The sequence below is a fragment of the Dasypus novemcinctus genome, chromosome X (genome assembly GCF_030445035.2).
Source record: "Dasypus novemcinctus isolate mDasNov1 chromosome X, mDasNov1.1.hap2, whole genome shotgun sequence".
In the NCBI taxonomy this organism is placed as follows: domain Eukaryota; kingdom Metazoa; phylum Chordata; class Mammalia; order Cingulata; family Dasypodidae; genus Dasypus; species Dasypus novemcinctus.
Window position 1 is genome coordinate 10,257,328 of NC_080704.1, and position 17,629 is coordinate 10,274,956.

Here is a 17,629-nt window from a genome sequence, read left to right on the forward strand (position 1 = left end):
GGTTAGGGAGTATTTCATTGATTTCTGCATCACTATTTATTAGGGATACAGGTCAGTAATTTGGTTTTTATGTAGTATCTTTACCTGACTTTGGTATCAGGGTTTTGTTCGTTTCAGGAATGAGTTTGGTAGCATTCCTTCCTTATCAAGTTTTAGAAGAGTTTGAGTAAGAATAGTACTATATCTTCTTGGAATGCTTCAAAGAATTCACCTGTGAAGCCCTCTGGTACTGGGCTTTTCATTTTGGGTGGTTGTATAATGACTTTACTCTCTTTACTTGGGACTGGTTTGCTGAGGTCTTCTATTTCTTCTAGGGCCAGTATAGGTTATATCTGCCCAGAAAATTTTCCATTTCAATTACACTATCTATTTTGTTGGTGTTTAGTTGTTCATAGTATTCTTTTATGATCTCATTTATTTCTATGAGGTCAGTAGTAATGCCCCCATTTTCATTTCAAATTTGACATATTTTCATCATCTCTCTTCTTTGTCAGTCTAGCTAAGGGCTTGCCAATTTTCTCGAAAAACCAATTTTTAGGCTTGTTTAATTCTACTGATTCTGTTCTCAATTTTGTTTATTTCTGCTCTGTTATTTCATTTCTTCTCCTTTGTGAATAGTTTGCTATTCTTTTTCTAGTTTCTCTCAATGTGCAGTTTGGCCATGATTTCAACTCTTTCATTTTTAAGGTAAGCACTGAGGGCTATAAATGTCCGTCTCAGTACCTCTGGCTCCAAGCGCAGTTTCCCATTTCCTTTGATATATCTGACTGATTCAAGGATGCCTGTCTCATTCAGAATCTCCCCATCCTAGAGATCCTTAGTCTCACCCCAGCCACCTAAAGTGGGGAATTCAAGTTTGGATGCCCCAAAACCATGCACCAAATTTGGAAAGTCCACCAGGGGTGGGAATTGAATTTGGGACCTCCGATGTGAGAGGCAGGTGCCTAATTGTTTGAGCCACCTCCATTCCCTGCTTTGTAGAGTCTCTCATTATGTTTTCTTCCTTGTCTCTTGTTGCATCAGCTCACTGTGCCAGTCTGTTGCATCAGCTCACTGTCTTGCTTGTTTTCTTTAGGAGGCACTGAGAACCAAACCCAGAATCTACCTTGTGATAGACGGAAGCTCAATTGTTTGAGCCACATCTGCTTCCCTAAATCCAGTTTTTATATTTAGAAATTTTTTGCACGTTTATACATACACTGGCACATGAAACTTGTGTATGTTTTTTGGCACTAAAAGAAATTCTAAATGAATAAAAAGATTAACCGCAGAAATAAAGTAACAATGCCACTCAAATTGAAAATGACTTAAATATAATATTATTTATTGTATTTGTACTGTTTGTAGTAGTACTGTTTGCAATTATCTAACAAAAATTACCTGGCTATTTGGTACATTATATAAATGAGTACAAGAATATAGTTCTACATGTTCTGGTATAGAATTACTTTCATGATATATAAAGTTGACAAGTTATAGTATAGTAAGAAGGTTCACACAGTATGAAGTAAAAATAACTGTATAGGGAGCAGATGTTGCTCAAGTAGTGGAATACCCACCTCCCACATGGGAGGTTCTGGGTTCGGTTCCTGGTGCCTCCAGAAGAAACAAAAACAAAACAACAACTAAAACCCAATCTGGCTCAGTGGTTCAGTGCTGGCTTCCCAAATATGAGGTTCAAGGTTCAGTCATTAGATCCCAGTACCTCAAAACTAACTAAATGAATTAATAAAGTACTTAAAAAAAAAAAAAAAAGTGTACAAGTAAGTGTACTGATTAGCTGATATATTAAAAAATTTCTTTGGAGGAACACTCAAAGAACTATTAATACCGGTGGCTGCTAGGGAGGGAAGATGGTAGCTGGGAAAGTGGAAAGAGGAAAACTTACTATATATGCTTTCAGGCCTTTCTATCCTATGAAATCAATTATACTTAATAAGTAGTAGCATAGTAGCTAAATAAGTAGTAGCATCAATTTTAAAACTTTCTTAATTTCTATACTTTAAACGCTACCAGTACCAAGCTATGAAATTATCTGGCCCATATAATTTCACTTATGTCATTATTTTTTATTTTGAAATACTAACTGTTCAGTTTTCATGAATTAGATTGGAAATGCATTTATTCAAATTTTCTAGTTCTTGACACAGTCTTTTCACTTATTTTCCGCTATGAATCTAGGTTTTCAAATTTCTTGCTATAATTTCAAGCACTGCTTCACACACATCTATGAAGCACTTCTGTAATCATATCTCTTTTTTCAATCCTATTCACTTTTTTACGCTCTATTTTTTCTGTAAGGAGTTTTATAAGGAATATTTTCTGATCTTAAAAATAAAAAATGAGGGAAGCAGACATGGCCCAGTGGTTAGGGCGTCAGCCTACCACATGGGAGGTCCGCAGTTCAAACCCCGGGCCTCCTTGACCCGTGTGGAGCTGGCCCATGAGCAGTGCTGATATGCGCAAGGAGTGCCCTGCCACGTAGGGGTGTCCCCCGTGTAGGGGAGCCCCACATGCCAAGAGTGCACCCCATAAGAAGAGCCGCCCAGCACGAAAGAAAGTGCAGCCTGCCCAGGAATGGTGCCACACACACGGAAAGCTGACACAGCAAGATGACGCAACAAAAAGAAACACAGATTCCCGTGCCGCTGACTACAACAGAAGCGGACAAAAAGAAGAACACGCAGCAAAATGGACACAGAGAACAGATAACTGGGGCAGATGGGCGGGGGGAGGGAGGGGGTCGCAGGAGAGAGAAATAAATAACACAAATGGGAAGGGAGGGGAGGGGAGGGGAGGGAAGGAAGAGAATTTCATTACCGTTACCTTAAAATCAATAGGAATAAAGAAATTTATAATAACGACTAAAGTTATATGGTGAAATGCTCCAGAAATCTCATTAAAAGGATAAAAAATAAATAGACGTCAATTAATATAAATGTTCCACAAGAAAAAAATCTTCATTATCAGATGAAATTACAGCATATACAAATAAATGACTAAAAATCCATTATTACAAATTCAAGACCAAGAGAAAGTTAAAATGCGAAGTATAGGGAAAGTGGTCAGAATTCCATTAATATTAAATACAGGAATATATTTAATGAAAAAGACACACAGCCTGTGCCACCTACTTTATATTCTTAACTATTCTGGTTTTCTTTCTTTCTTTATTTTTTAAAGATTTATTTATTTATTTAATCCCCCCCCCCCCCCCGGTTTGCTGCGCCTTGTTTCTTTGTCTGCTTCTGTTGTCGTCAGCGGCACAGGAAGCGTGGGGGGCGCCATTCCTGGGCAGGCTGCACTTTCTTTCGAGCTGGGCGATTCTCCTTACAGGGCGCACTCCTTGTGCGTGGGGCTCCCCTACACGGGGGACACCCCTGCGTGGCAGGGCACTCCTTGCGCGCTTCAGCACTGCGCATGGGCCAGCTCCACATGGGTCAAGGAGGCCCGGGGCTTGAACCTTGGACCTCCCATGTGGTAGACGGACGCCCTAACCATTGGGCCAAGTCCGTTTCCCTCTGGTTTTCTTTTTGTCTTTCAAATTTCAACGTACCACAGAAAACATCTGTAGCTGCTAATTCATTTAATCGGAATTGCTCTACCTATATGTACACACACACACCTCTACCTACATCTACCCAATCTCCTCTATTACAGCTGCCAGAGAAGTCTTAATACAATGAAGCTTCATATATTCATACTGTTACAGTTATGAAATCATTTCAATCCCATATTCCAAAATAGTTTGAGGCAAACTCCAGACGCCATTGGTTAAGCCATAAAAATACTAATATGTAAAAGAAATGGATGATTTTTAAAAAACATGCCACATTGTCCTAAAATGTGCCATAAGTACCTAATATTAAACCTCACTGTGTCAGAAGTCTCTAAGGAACATATATATTGCTAAAACTGGAAAGCAAATATTTATATGTATAAATATATAGAATATGTATCTCAAGTTCCCAAAGTCATACCAAATAAATTAAACCCAAAGAAAGTAACAATGGCAAGTCTTGGATCTGGGAATTATTTCAAGTTATACTTGAGTTCTCAGAACTTATAGTATGTTTTAAGAGTCAGATCCATCTGAGCACAGGAGTTCCGACATAATTTTACAAGGCAGATTTCATGAAATTGTTCTCTGCCCCAAATCTCCACTATTGAACAGAAAAATAAAAAGCAGACATTAATAAAATAAAAGGAAGTGTTAAAAATCTTATGAAGATTATTTAACTGAAAACTACGATGGCAAAAGTGATCATTAAAAAAGAGAGGGTGAAAATTATCAAAATCAGAAATGGAAAAGGTTCATCACAGATCTCTATAAACATTACAAAGAGAATTTATAAACAAATTTATGCCAATAAATTATAGTATTTAGATGAGAAATTTTAAAAAGCTTTACCCAAATGGTGTTCACAACCCCTCATATATATTTCTTCATTACATAAAGCCAGTGATTCTAAATTTATCCAAGAATGTTATTTTAAAAATGAAAACAAAAACCAATCTCTTTCATGAAAACAGATGAAGAAATCTTATACAAAATATTAGCATGCTAAAACCAGTAATATTTAAACAAAGACAATACATCTCAAAGCAGTATGCAAAACTGGGTTAAAAACTGAAAGATCAATTTAATTTCTATATTTCAGACAAGTTATAGAATTCTCTCTGTTCCTCCCACTAAATCCAGTTAAAACGCCTGGGTATTTTATAAAAGAGTGGAGAAAAGACAGTTGCAGTCCGTCACCAATCTAAATATGTGATAAAATGCCAGAGAACTCTATACTTATACTGTACCAGCACAATTTCTCAATTTTGATATTCTGTCATTGTTACCTAGGCTAGGATTATCACCATTCGGGAAAATGGGATTCTCTATTCCTTTTGCAACTTTGTGAATCTATACTTTTTTTCCAAAAGAGTGAGAAAAAAATCAATGCATCTCATAATAGAATAAGGGAAAATCACTTGTTCATCTAAATAACTACAGAAACTATTTCAATGGCCAATAATGACTTGAAAAGAAAAACATTCTAGCAACTTTAAGAGGATAAAAGTACCAGATGACAAGAAGGTACTACCGTAAAAGAGGAGAGGACTAGTATTTACTAAAAAGATCAGAAATTAGGAAAACCAAAATACCTGCATATTCCTTCAGAAAATTACTTTTTATGCATCATTTGTTTTAACAGACCTTATTAGGAGTAAGATTTTTTTTGAATTAGGGTAATTTCCTTGGATTAACAAGAAAAAGGGATCCACTGAGAAAATTATTAAAGTATGTTGCCTCCATTTCCCTTTTTGAGATGAATGCACTCAATGTAGATTTCACGACCCATTCGAATTGTTATCTATTTTCACAAGTTAATATCGGTATACTGCAATTGTAAAAATTCAAATGGCGAAATTCTACATGAGCCTCATATTTGAAACACATCTTTCTTTAAAATTTTCAATGAAATAAAGATAATTTTATCATCTTAAAGTGCACAGTAGTTAAGCTCCAATGTTTTTAGTATTACTTTCTATACATTAAAAGCTTCAGATAAAACCAAAAATACCAAAGATTACCACTAGCAGGTAAGCATTTTTATCCATGATAGCCATGTGAGAAGGTTACCAATTTTCAAAATACATCATATAAAGCAAGAAAAACTCCAATTGAGAATATTCTAACTTCAGAGTATAAAAATGCTGTACTTGTGTATATGAGCATTGTGGAGTGCGAAGAGGAATGGAGAAGATCCAGGAATCTGAAGCTAATTTTGTAAAGCTATCATGATGGCTCCTGTATTACTGGATTTGGGAATTAAGCGTTTAAATTTGGAACTATCTTAGTGTGTCCCATTATAAAATGAACAATAGGAGATAAGAGGTACTGAGATATTTTATTTTTTAAGTATAAATCGATATACATATATCACCTCTCTATAATTTTACACCTGAACTAGAACATCAGATTAGATCTTACAAATTATATAATTTATTCACCTCATATTGACTCCTTCCTTATTTTCTATAACAGACTAAGTAATCTGCGCGTTATTATACTTTCTATTCGTGTCAAAAATCTGCCCTACAAAAAAATGAAATATTCTAAGATTAAACTGAAGTAATTTAAAATGCAAAACAACCCTGAAAGTAATTAGAATAACAAAAGATGAGTTCAATATGCCTTTCAAATGCTGCATTTTTGTAAGGGAAAAATCAATCTCAGAGGGAAAAAAAAATTATTCCAAGACAATACTTTATTACAACCACTGATATTCGGAAAAGAACACTAGTTATCAAAAGTCCTCTTAAGTTAAAACAAAAACAAAAACTTTAGAAGGCATCTTAAGTAAAGCCATTCAGCATGTAGGAGGTGCAAGATTGGAAACAAATCATATATATGACAGTTCTTAAAACACAGCAAGCACTGTGTTTCAGAAATGGATTAGGGAAGCGGACTTGGCCCAGTAGTTAGGGCGTCCGTCTACCACATGGGAGGTCCGTGGTTCAAACCCCAGGCCTCCTTGACCCGTGGGGAGCTGGTCCATGCGCAGTGCTGATGCGCACCAAGGAGTGCCCTGCCACGCAGGGGTGTCCCCTGCGTAGGGGAGCCCCACGTACAAGGAGAGCACCCCGTAAGGAGAGTTGCCCAGCGCGAAAGAAAGTGCAGCCTGCCCAGGAATGGTGCCGCACACACGGAGAGCTGATGACGCAACAAAAAGAAACACAGATTCCCGTGCCGCTGACAACAGAAATGGACAAAGAAGACGACACAGCAAATAGACACTGAGAACAGACAACCGGGAGTTGGGGGATGGGGGGGGGGGATAGATAGATAGATAGATAGATAGATAGATAGATAGATAGATAGATAGATAGATAGATAGATAAAGAAATGAATAAATAAATGAAATGGATTAAACAACAGGGCTTATGATAGGTAGAAAAACTATGATATATATATGAAATACAAGTCTATTTTCTTTTGTACAATTTTAACACATTAAAAGTATAAAATATGAAATATACACAGGAGAGTAATATCCAGAGCTTCATTAAACAGACTGATAAATTTGATTTCATTTAGAGCATGAAATTGTCTGATGTACTTTATTTCACTTAAAGCATGGAAGAGCATTTCGTTATTTGTTAGTTTTTGTATTTAGAAAAGTAACTTAGAACACTTACCTGAGTTTCATACAAATGGGCAATATGAAATTGAACTGCAAAGGATCATGGAAAAGTTTCTATTATAATACAGAAGATTAAATACAATAAAATTATGAATAATATTAAATATAAAAGCATGAGGAAACTTTAAACTACAAATGACAAATCTGATTTAGAAGCATAAATTTTATTTTTTAATAAACTGGAATATGCAAATAAATCTATTAATGATCATAAGTCTGCTAAGAAAATGTATTTCATCATTGTAAGTCATTATAATATAAAATGTCAATTCATTTATTTATAATGCTAATAAAATATAAAAACATGTAGCAGGTAAGTATACTACACACAAATTTTGAACTGGCAACATTAAGCAAATAAGATATTTACAATTTATATATCTTGAAACACAGTATTAAAAAACTGAATTCTCTATTTTTAAAAAGTGTATTACTTTTGGTAGGTTGAATTATGTACTCTAACAAACATATATTCCTTATCCTAATCTTCATTCTTGTGGGTATGTGCCCATATTTAAAAGGACTTTTGAAGCTATTTTTAATTAAGATGCGGCCAACGAAAGAAGAGTGGGATCTTAATCCTGAATACTGAAAGCCTTATCAAAAGACCCTGGAGGCCATGAAAGTTAAGAGAGAATAGGACACTGCCATGCAACAGGAGGGAGAGTTTGGCCAAGGAGACCCCAAAAGCTATAGACTTTAGGGATGAAGCATTGCCTTCCTGATGCCTTGATTTTGAACTACTTACTTCTAACCTCCAACCCATGAGCCAATAAACTCCTGTTGTTTAAACCAAAACTAATTTGTAGCGTTTAAGATAACTCAGGCAAACTAAGTCATTATTTAAAATAAAAGCATATTTCAAAAATTCATACAACTTTTTTCATTTGTATGGAATCTCTTATGAACAATATTTCTAACAAAACCTTAGACTAGGACAATACTGATACAAGAGAGGAAAAAGTTGCCCAATTTCCCTTTCAGTTCCTTAGAACTACATGCCTTTCACTTAAAGAAGGAAGAAGAATTAAATCACCTAAAATGCAAGATGATAAAACAAATATAAAGAGAATCAAATAAAGGCAGGTCTTTCATAAGCTCCCTACACAAAAAACTCCAATAAATAATCTTAAATCCCTTAAAAGGGAAAAATTGCTTCCCAATATCAAACAACTCTAAAATCAAACTCTTTGGGACAGTCGCTATTTTACATCAGCATTGCAACATAAGATAATAAACCAGATATGAGGTAGAATAAAACATATTATAAAAGAATAAAATTTAATGTACATATTATATATATCACAGAATAAAACAAAGAACAAAGTCTCATATGTATGAATAACCCTTTTACCTACATGGGTTTAAGGATTTTTCCTCTTCTTTGCTCTCATTTCTCAACCCAAGCTTCCTGCCAGTTAAATCAAATTAACAGAAATTTCACCTCACTGAAAGGGAAACTGAGTTCTAAGTTAGGAAAAGGGGAGAACACAGAAAATCTGGACCTCATCTGCCCCAATCTCCTTACCTATCTAATGAAGGTAACAAGGAAGAAAAACTTTCTGCTAACTAGAATTCTTCCTCTTCTATCACTCTAACATCATTTCAGATTTAAATCTCAGGTCTCCTATCCCTGAGTTTAACATTCCATAAGATAAGAGTGAAAACTCATGAGATGAAGACTCTCCGTATTTTGTTCTTAAATATATTGTTAAACGAGAGCTTAAGTAAACAAGTATTACTGATAAAGAAATCAACATGATAGGTCTCAATTTCAGAGACTGAAATTTTAACAAATATTGCTATATTGTTAGGTTCAATTAATACATTATTTTTAAAATACTGAAATAAACATTATCCCAGAGAGAGTCAGAAAGGAGAACAATATTAATTGTAAGTTATCCCCTTTAAATAGTATCAAAAGCCTTAAGTGCATATAATTTTTAATTGTTTGCAATTTTATCATAAAGAACAAAATTTTTCTAAATAAACTTTCTCCTAACTTTGCTTTGTATACTTCTTAGTATTATCACAAGAATATGAAAGAAGAGACAAGGTTTGTGGAATAATGAAAATCACTAAAGACAATAAATGAAAAGGAGATAACATTTACACTTAAATTGATAAATAATAATACCTTTAATTATATCTAGCATGAAGCACTCATTATTTGTTAGTGTTCTGTGAGACAGCAATCATTTCTATAGTAATCATGTTGTTTTAAAATAAACTGCCCAATTCAAATGAACTATAATATCCTAAAATCTCAATCAGATATTTGCTTTACCATTCTTCTCAACAACGGAAAGAAACCAGAATATAGTAGCCTGAAAATGTAATTATGGTATTGATTTAAAATCTTCTGTGTATATTCTCTTCCTCTAAAAAGGTAGCACAACTATATTTCATACTTACTTTCAGCACTGGACAAGGTGCAGGGATTACAATCAACCAAAGCTAACTGAAGATGCTGCAAGAGGAAAATGAAAAAATTATGCACTAAATATAAAGTTATATAAAATGATTTTTAATATTATATCTTTTAAGTTTTTATGGTCTAACATAATAATGAAACTTTTATTCAATTTAAATGTACTAACCAACCAAATAAAGTTTCTACCATTAAAATCCTAGTGCTGACAACTTAAATGTATCAATTTATCTTCATGAGATGGTTAAGAATGGAGAACAGGAAAACAATTAACTTCAATCAAGTTGTTATATGTATATGTGAATTTTGTGAAACCAATAAGAATATGAATTTTTAAGTAAACAAATATATTGTTAAAGACTTATTTAAATGAAACGTTTTTCAATCAATTATTTAAAAATCTGAAAAGTCAAATGCATTAATTTTAGAACAAAATTTTTATGTAACTATCATCAGGGATAAGACATTATGTTTACTGGTTCTTTAATAATCACTGTACTTGAAGACATTTTTAAAACTATAGGTAGAACAACAGAATATTCTATTGGGCAGAATATTCAAGAAGCTTATGTTCAAATTCTTCTGTGGAAATGTTGCCTGTTTAAAATATACTTAAAATTGTATTATATCTGTTAAAAATGTAGAACTACTTAGGAAACATTAGGGCATCTCTAACCGTATGATATAAAAATATTCTGTCAATTAAGATGAATGAAAGTTTGGATCAATGATGTAGAGATTATGTGGATATGTAATCTTAATTTTGTAAGGAATTTAGTGCTGAAACACTGGCACTTGACATTTACATTTTATCAACATTAAACTTAAAAATTATATAAAACTATTTAATTGAAGACAACAATTTCTAGAGTTTGGTTTGATTTTTTTACTTTTAATGACCAAAAAAAAAGTGCCTCTTTATACTACAAAATATTCCCACCAAAGAATATTCAATTTTCAGAATGCCTGCAATAAACATAATTAATTTAAGTTATCATTAAGCAACCCCAGGACAAAGTATTCAAAAATCAACTACAAAAGGTCATTCCTATCTAGAAATTCAAGTATCTTAAACTGTGTTCCCAAAATGGCACATCACACTGACAGTTAACTTTCTAAGTGACTAACTGAGCATATATAATAAAAAATATATTATTTTCTTTGTTAGAAGCAATTATCTCTAAAAATTTATATACCACATTTCAACACAGAATTGGTATGGAATTACCAAGTAATCTACATGTAAGTTGATGAGAACTGTCAATTAGTAAGATAATGTTGGTATTTGCTACTTGATATATAAATATAAATAATTATTAGAAATAGGGGCAGAAAGAGGAAACAGTGTCCTCTACTTTGGTAATCTTGAAAGTTTTTTTTTTTTTGAAGATTTATTTTCCCCCTTCCCCTCCACCTGCTCTGCTGTTTTTGCTGTGTGTGCTGTCTTCTCTTCTCATTTTCTCTCCTCTAGGATTCACCGGGATTCAATCCTAGAGAACTCTGATGGGGAGACAGGTTCCCTGTCAATTGCGATACCTCAGTTCCTGGTTTCTGGTTCACTTGACCTTCACTCTCCCCTTGTCTCTCTTTTGATGCATCATCATTTTGCTGCATGATTCACTTTGTGCAGGGCTCTGGCTCACCACACAGGCACTTGTGTGGGCACCAGCTTGTCACATGGGAATGTTTTCTCTTCTTCTTTTTCACCAGGAGGCCCCAGGGATTGAACCGAGGTCCTCCCATATGGTAGACAGAAGGAAGCTCTATCACTTGAGCCACATCTGCTTCACTTTTGAAAGTTATTGTACACACCCAGGTTAAGAAGCAGGGGCAGAAACATCTGGGAAAAACTGATCTATTAACTACAAATTCAAAAGGTGTAATATAAGATGGATTAAACACTTAAGAAGAGCCTTAAAACATAGCCAATCTACACTAAATTCTTAAGCAAGTGGGAGAAACTTATTTCCAGGTACGCCACATCAAAATTAAAGACCAGACGTATAAAAATTAAAGACCACATGGTAATAAAAGATTCTAAGTCAAACAAAGAAGCAGGAAGAAAAGGCCCATACAAGGAACCAAATGAAGGTAACAAATGAAGGACAGATATTGGAATGATTAACTAAACATGTTCAGTTGAATCTCCTACATCAGCTGAATAAAATAAAGGAAACTATGGATATAGAATGAGAGAGTATAATGAATCCAATCATGAACAAAAGGAAGAACTAGAAAGCGGAAGAAAAATTGTGGGGCTGGAAAATAATAATGGATATTAAAAATAACTATAAATGTACACAGAACATAACAGGCAGAGGAAATAATCAGCAAACTAGAAGACAAGAAAATTGAAATCATACAAACGGAAGAGCAGAGAGAAAAGAATGAAAGACTGAACAAACAGCCTAAGAAATCTCTGGGAAAATATGAAGTATATCAGCATACACATTTATGAAAGTTACAGTAGGATAAGAAAAGTAAAAAGGGGCAGAATAAATATTTGAGGAAATAATGGCTAAAATTTTCCAAATCTTATGAAAGGTAAAAATACACACCCCAAAAAACCCAAAAATAAATCAATAGAAAAATAAATGTAACACTAAATTTGGAAAACATGAAAACATTAGACCATTTGCAGGTAGGTACCTGTTATCCCTATATATTTCATTGCATGTCATATTTTATCTAAGATTTGATCTGAGGTAATTTTTAAGACTGATTTTATTCATGGGGGTATGTTAAAATTATATGTATTGTAAAAGTGGACTTAAATAATGTTAAGTAAAATAAGTCTGGAATAGGAAAAAAAAAATCCGAACAGTGTAAACCCTAACAGCCTTATCCAAAATATATATTACATCAAAATAGTGAGTACTGGTGAACTCTAAAAAAAAGCAAGGAAAAAAATGGTTTGTTACATATAAGGGATTCTCATTAATGAGGCAGGTAAGCATAGGCAAAGGGAAGTTAGGTCACAGTAAGCCCCAAAGAACACGGCCAACAGACAACATGGCTGACAGACAACACTCTTTAGAACAACATTATTTACAATAGTCAAAATTATTGAAACTAGCTAGACTGACTTCACCCTTTGTAGTGAGTCAATGCTCACTAAAAACCTGCCATTGTAATGATTACACCAGATGGATCTTAACCATTTATATGAACTTTTCTATTGATGAGGTGACCTCTCCAACTTCCTCTGGTTGATATCCATAGGAAAAATCTTACAGATAACTTTGTTTCCAGTATTCCCCTCACCTGGATGTTTTGAACTCTGATAATGGTTTTAACTTTGTGACTAACAACTCCTCTTCCCCTGGGACCCTCCCCCCTCCTGTTCAGTCCCTTAATATTTATTAGGGAAAGAACCTGGGCAAAACTCCACCCCAAATACTCATTAGCATCCTGGTATTTAAGAACACCAGAATTTCTGCAAATTGAAGAGAGAGTTTTGGGCCATGGGGCCACTTTGTTCCTTTGATTGCACAACCAAATAAACTTTCTCTCGTTGAAACCACTGTGTGTCAGAAATTGGCTTTAAAGATGAATTGGGAGAAAGGACTTCCTTTTCCTCAGGATCAAGGCCATGGAGGTGAGAAGGCATTGGTATGAAATATTTAAGATATGAAAATTAAAACTGGGGGCCAAGAATTCTATAACCAAAAAACTGTCTCTCAAAAATAACAGGGGATTTATGACATTCACAGATAAACAAACGCTGAGAAAGATGACACCAACAGATGTGCCCCAGAAGAAATATGAAGGAGTTTTTTGGGTACAAACGGAAGAAGAGGAGATGATAACTTGGAGCAATAGAAAAGGTCATAGTGAATGAAAACCAATCCAATATTAAGATATCTTCATAATGGAATTTTGCTCTATTTCTAGAAGTTTTAGATTGCATATGAAGAACAAATAACCATATTTCCACATTATGGCCACAAAATAGGAAGAGGGGGAAAATAAAGAGAAAAGGTATGTATATAACAGCAGAGACTACATATGCTACTTAAGCTGGTATTTGTTTAAAACAGTCAGTAACAGACTTAAGATATTTAATCCAAAACCCAAAGTAACCACTAAGAAAGTGGTTTTGTATATATTTAAAATATATACAAAAATTGAAATGCAAAAGGGATCAATGAATTACCTCATAAAAGATCAACTTTACCTAAGAAAGCTGCAAAAAAGGGAAAAGTGGGACAAAGAGGGTATATCAAAAAAGAAACAAAGAAAAACTGGCTGAAGTTAAATCCTGCTTTATCAGTGACTAAGCTAAATGTAAATGGATAAACATCAAAGGAGACAGTTTGGCAGAATGGATGAAAAAAGCATGATCCAACCATATACTGTTTATGAAAGTCTTATCTTGGAATCACAGACAGAAATAGGTTGAAAGTAAAGGATGGGATAATCATTCCATGCAAACAGTAAGCAAAAGAGAGCTGGGGTAGCTATGCTAATAATAGATAAATGGGAATTGTAAAGTAAAACTGTTAGAAGAGAAAAAAGGAGGGCACTATATATTAATTAAAGGGTCAATCCACCAAATAAACCATGACAATCATAAACAATCATACACTTAGAGTCCCACAAAATACATGGGGCAGACATTGACAAAACTAAAGGGAGAAACAGATTTAATATGCTATGTTCACCAAAGGATAAAACACAAGGCAAAAGGGGCAATAAGGGAATGGAAAATTTGAACACTATAAATTTAAGATCCTATAGCCAAAAGACATATACAGAACATTGTACTTAAAACCAGCCGAGAAAAGCCTGTTGCAAGAACACCAGGATCAGGACAGAACACATATTAGACCACAAAACCAGAATCAATGATTTTAAAATATTGAAAATATCCAAACAAGCTGCTGCAAACTCAATGGAGTGAAGCTAAAATCAGTAACAGAGGGAGAACTGGAAAATCCAACAATACATGGAAGTTAAACTGATGTGGGCTATGGGTGGGAGGCTCTTTGTCTCTTCGGAATTAACCTAAGCTGTCTGTGACTTGTGGGTGTGAGACGGTAAGAGGCTGCAGTCCTGCCCTTGGTGACCACCGCAAGGACTCCAGTCTCAGGAAACAGTTTAACAAAGCAAGGTCTATAAATTTTAAATATTTAGGGGAAATGCAAACCAAATGTGCTAAAGGTTTATCTAGAATGTATGAAGTCCATGCTAAAAGCTTATCTAAGACGTGGAAGATATAGATGCTAATTCAAGCCTATTGAGAACTGAAACAAAAGGACCATTTAACCTTTCCTCTCTGTATAAAAGAAACTTTTCCGGGCTCGGGTTTGCAACAGGAAGCTCCTGAGTCCAGCTGGCTGTCAATAAACCATTTTTCCTTCCCAGAATCATTCCTGAGTCCTGGCCTCGCCATACGCAAATAACCGAACCTCTCTCAAATTCTACAACAAAACAACACACTCCTAATCAAAGGGCCAAAGAGAAGTTACAAGGGAAATCAGGAAATACATTGAGAAAAATGAAAATGAAACCACAATTTACCAAAACTTATGGTACATAGTAAAGGCAGTGTTCAGAAGGAAATTCATACCTCCTAAATGCTTATATTTAAAAAATAAGAAAGACCTCATATAAGAAACGTGACTGATATCACACTTGGAAGAACTAGAAAAAGTAGAGCAAACTAAACTCAAAGTGAGCAGAATGAAGAAATTAAGGTTAGAGTAGAAATGAATGAAATTGAGAATGAAAAAACAAAGTTCATCAGTGAAACTAAAAACTGGCTCTTTGAAAAGATCAGTAAAACCAACAAATCTTTACCTAGATTGACAAAGTGTAAAAAGAAATGACAAAAATAACTAAAATTAGGAATAAAAAGAAAAACACTGCTACCAGTCCAAGGATTAAAAGGATTATAAGAGGATATTATGAGCAACTGTATGACAAAAAGTTAGATAACCTCTACGAAATGGGTAATAAACCTTGACAGACAAAACCTATCTACACTGAATCAAGAGGAAACAAGTTCTCATCAGAGCAATAGGAAGTGAAAAGATTAAATTGGAAAACAAAAGCCTCCTAACAAGCAAAGCCCAGGATTTACTGGTGAATCATACCAAATTTGGAAGAATTAACTCCAATTCTGCTCAAACTTTTGAGAAAAATAAATTGAAGAGGAACACTTCGCAAGTAAAACTTTCATAAGAAAACTACTAGAGCTAACAAATGAATTCAGCAAAGTGTGAGGTATAAGAACATGCGAAAATCAGTAGTTTTTCCATAGACTAGTAGTAAACAACACAAAGAGGAAACCAAGAAATAAAATTCTTATAGTATAGCAAATAAATAATAAAAAATCTAGGGAAAAAATAACCAAAAATATTACTGAGAAAATAAAGGCAAATAAATGGAAGGACATTTCATGTTCATGGATTAGAACCTGAAATATTATTATGAGGTCAGTTCTATTTGAAGTGATTACAAGTGATTCAACAAACTTATAATCAAAACTCCAACAGACTTCTTTGGGAAATGGAAAAAGTCAATCATTAAATTCAAATAAATGGGTTAGAGGCCCTGTAGAGCCCAATCTTCTCACAGAAGAATAAAGTTGGGGACTCTCACTTCTGCTTTTAAAACTTATTACCAAGCTACAGTAATCAAATAGTGTGATACTGCCATAAGAACAGCCATACAAACTAATGGGCTCAAACAGAAAGGTCAGAAATAAAACTTCATACCTATGCCCAAGACATTTGTGACAAACGTGCCAAATGCACTCAATGGGGACAAAATACTATTTCACAAATGCTGCTGGGAGACCTGGAAAGCCACATGCAAAGGATGAAGGTGGACAACTCAAAAAAAACCACAAAGATATGAAGAACAAAAACAATAAAATACATAGAAGAAAAGACAGGGAAATAACTTCAGAACTCTGTTAGGCAGTGGTTTCTAAACTTTACACCAAGGTGCCAGCCATTTTATCCAGGTCGAGCGCCCGTTCTTGCAAGATTGTTAATAAAATTCTTTTCTCCTCCAAACTAAATAAATATATAAATAAACTTTACACCAAAAGCATGAACAATAAAATTAAAAGTAGAAAAATGGGACTTCATCAGAATTAACTGTTGTGCATCAAATACTTTTTCTACTAAGTAAAAAGACGACAAATCAGGAAACCATTTATCTGATAAGGGTTTAATATCTGGAATATATAAATAACTCCGATAACCAGTAAGCCCACTTCTAGGGATACACCCCAAAGAATTGATAGCAAAGACACAAACACTGCACACCCATAGTCAGAATGGCATTATTCACAACTGCCAAACTGTGGTATATCCAAAACAACAGAATACTAGTTGGCCATAAAAAGGAATAAATTTCTGATGCATATTAGAAAGAACAAATAACGGGTGGTCTAATATGAAATAAGCAACTTATGCAAATTCATAGTCAGAAACTAGAATATAGGTTTATCAGAGACCACGTTGGGGATGGTTATGAGGAAAGAATGTTTAATTGGTATGGATTTTTCTGTCTGGGGATAACGGAATTGTTTTGGCAAAGAATTACGGTGATAGAAGAATAACTTTGCAAATATAACTAACCCTACTGAACTGTAGCTATAAAAAGGAATAAAAATGGAAGTTTTAGATTGTTTATAAATGAACATACACACATATACATAATGTAAACAGACATATGAAGTAACACTGCTTCAAGAATGTAGTAAAGCACCACATAAATGTGAAATGTTAATAGGGAAAATTGTGTTTGGCAGTGGGGATGGGAGTGTGGGTGTCCCAGAAACTATAGTTCATGCATGACTTTTCTATGTACCTCCATCTACTCTAATGTAAAAACGCTCTGAACTCTGAAAACTAATTTATATGATTTCCACAGGGTGTTTTTTTTAAAAAGGGAATCTAGATAGGAGAATAAGAAAAAGGTTAGAATGAGGCGCGGAATCACTGGTGTTACCTTACAAGGGCCTTACCAAACAGTTTTTAAAAGA

The 17,629-nt window shown here is 34.3% G+C and overlaps 1 protein-coding gene across 6 annotated transcripts in view; it reads right to left on the bottom strand.

Moving 5' to 3' along the window:
- LOC131277238 (lysine-specific demethylase 6A-like) overlaps positions 1–17,629 on the bottom strand; it is a 228,147-nt gene that overhangs the window by 106,629 nt on the left and 103,889 nt on the right. For all 6 annotated transcript variants that reach the window (XM_058291775.1, XM_058291776.1, XM_058291773.1 and 3 more), the window contains exons 7-8: positions 9,612–9,666; positions 7,192–7,226 (exon numbers count right to left, since the gene is read on the bottom strand). In XM_058291775.1, coding sequence (XP_058147758.1) covers positions 7,192–7,226; positions 9,612–9,666 — 90 coding nt within the window. The remainder of the gene's footprint in view (positions 1–7,191; positions 7,227–9,611; positions 9,667–17,629) is intronic.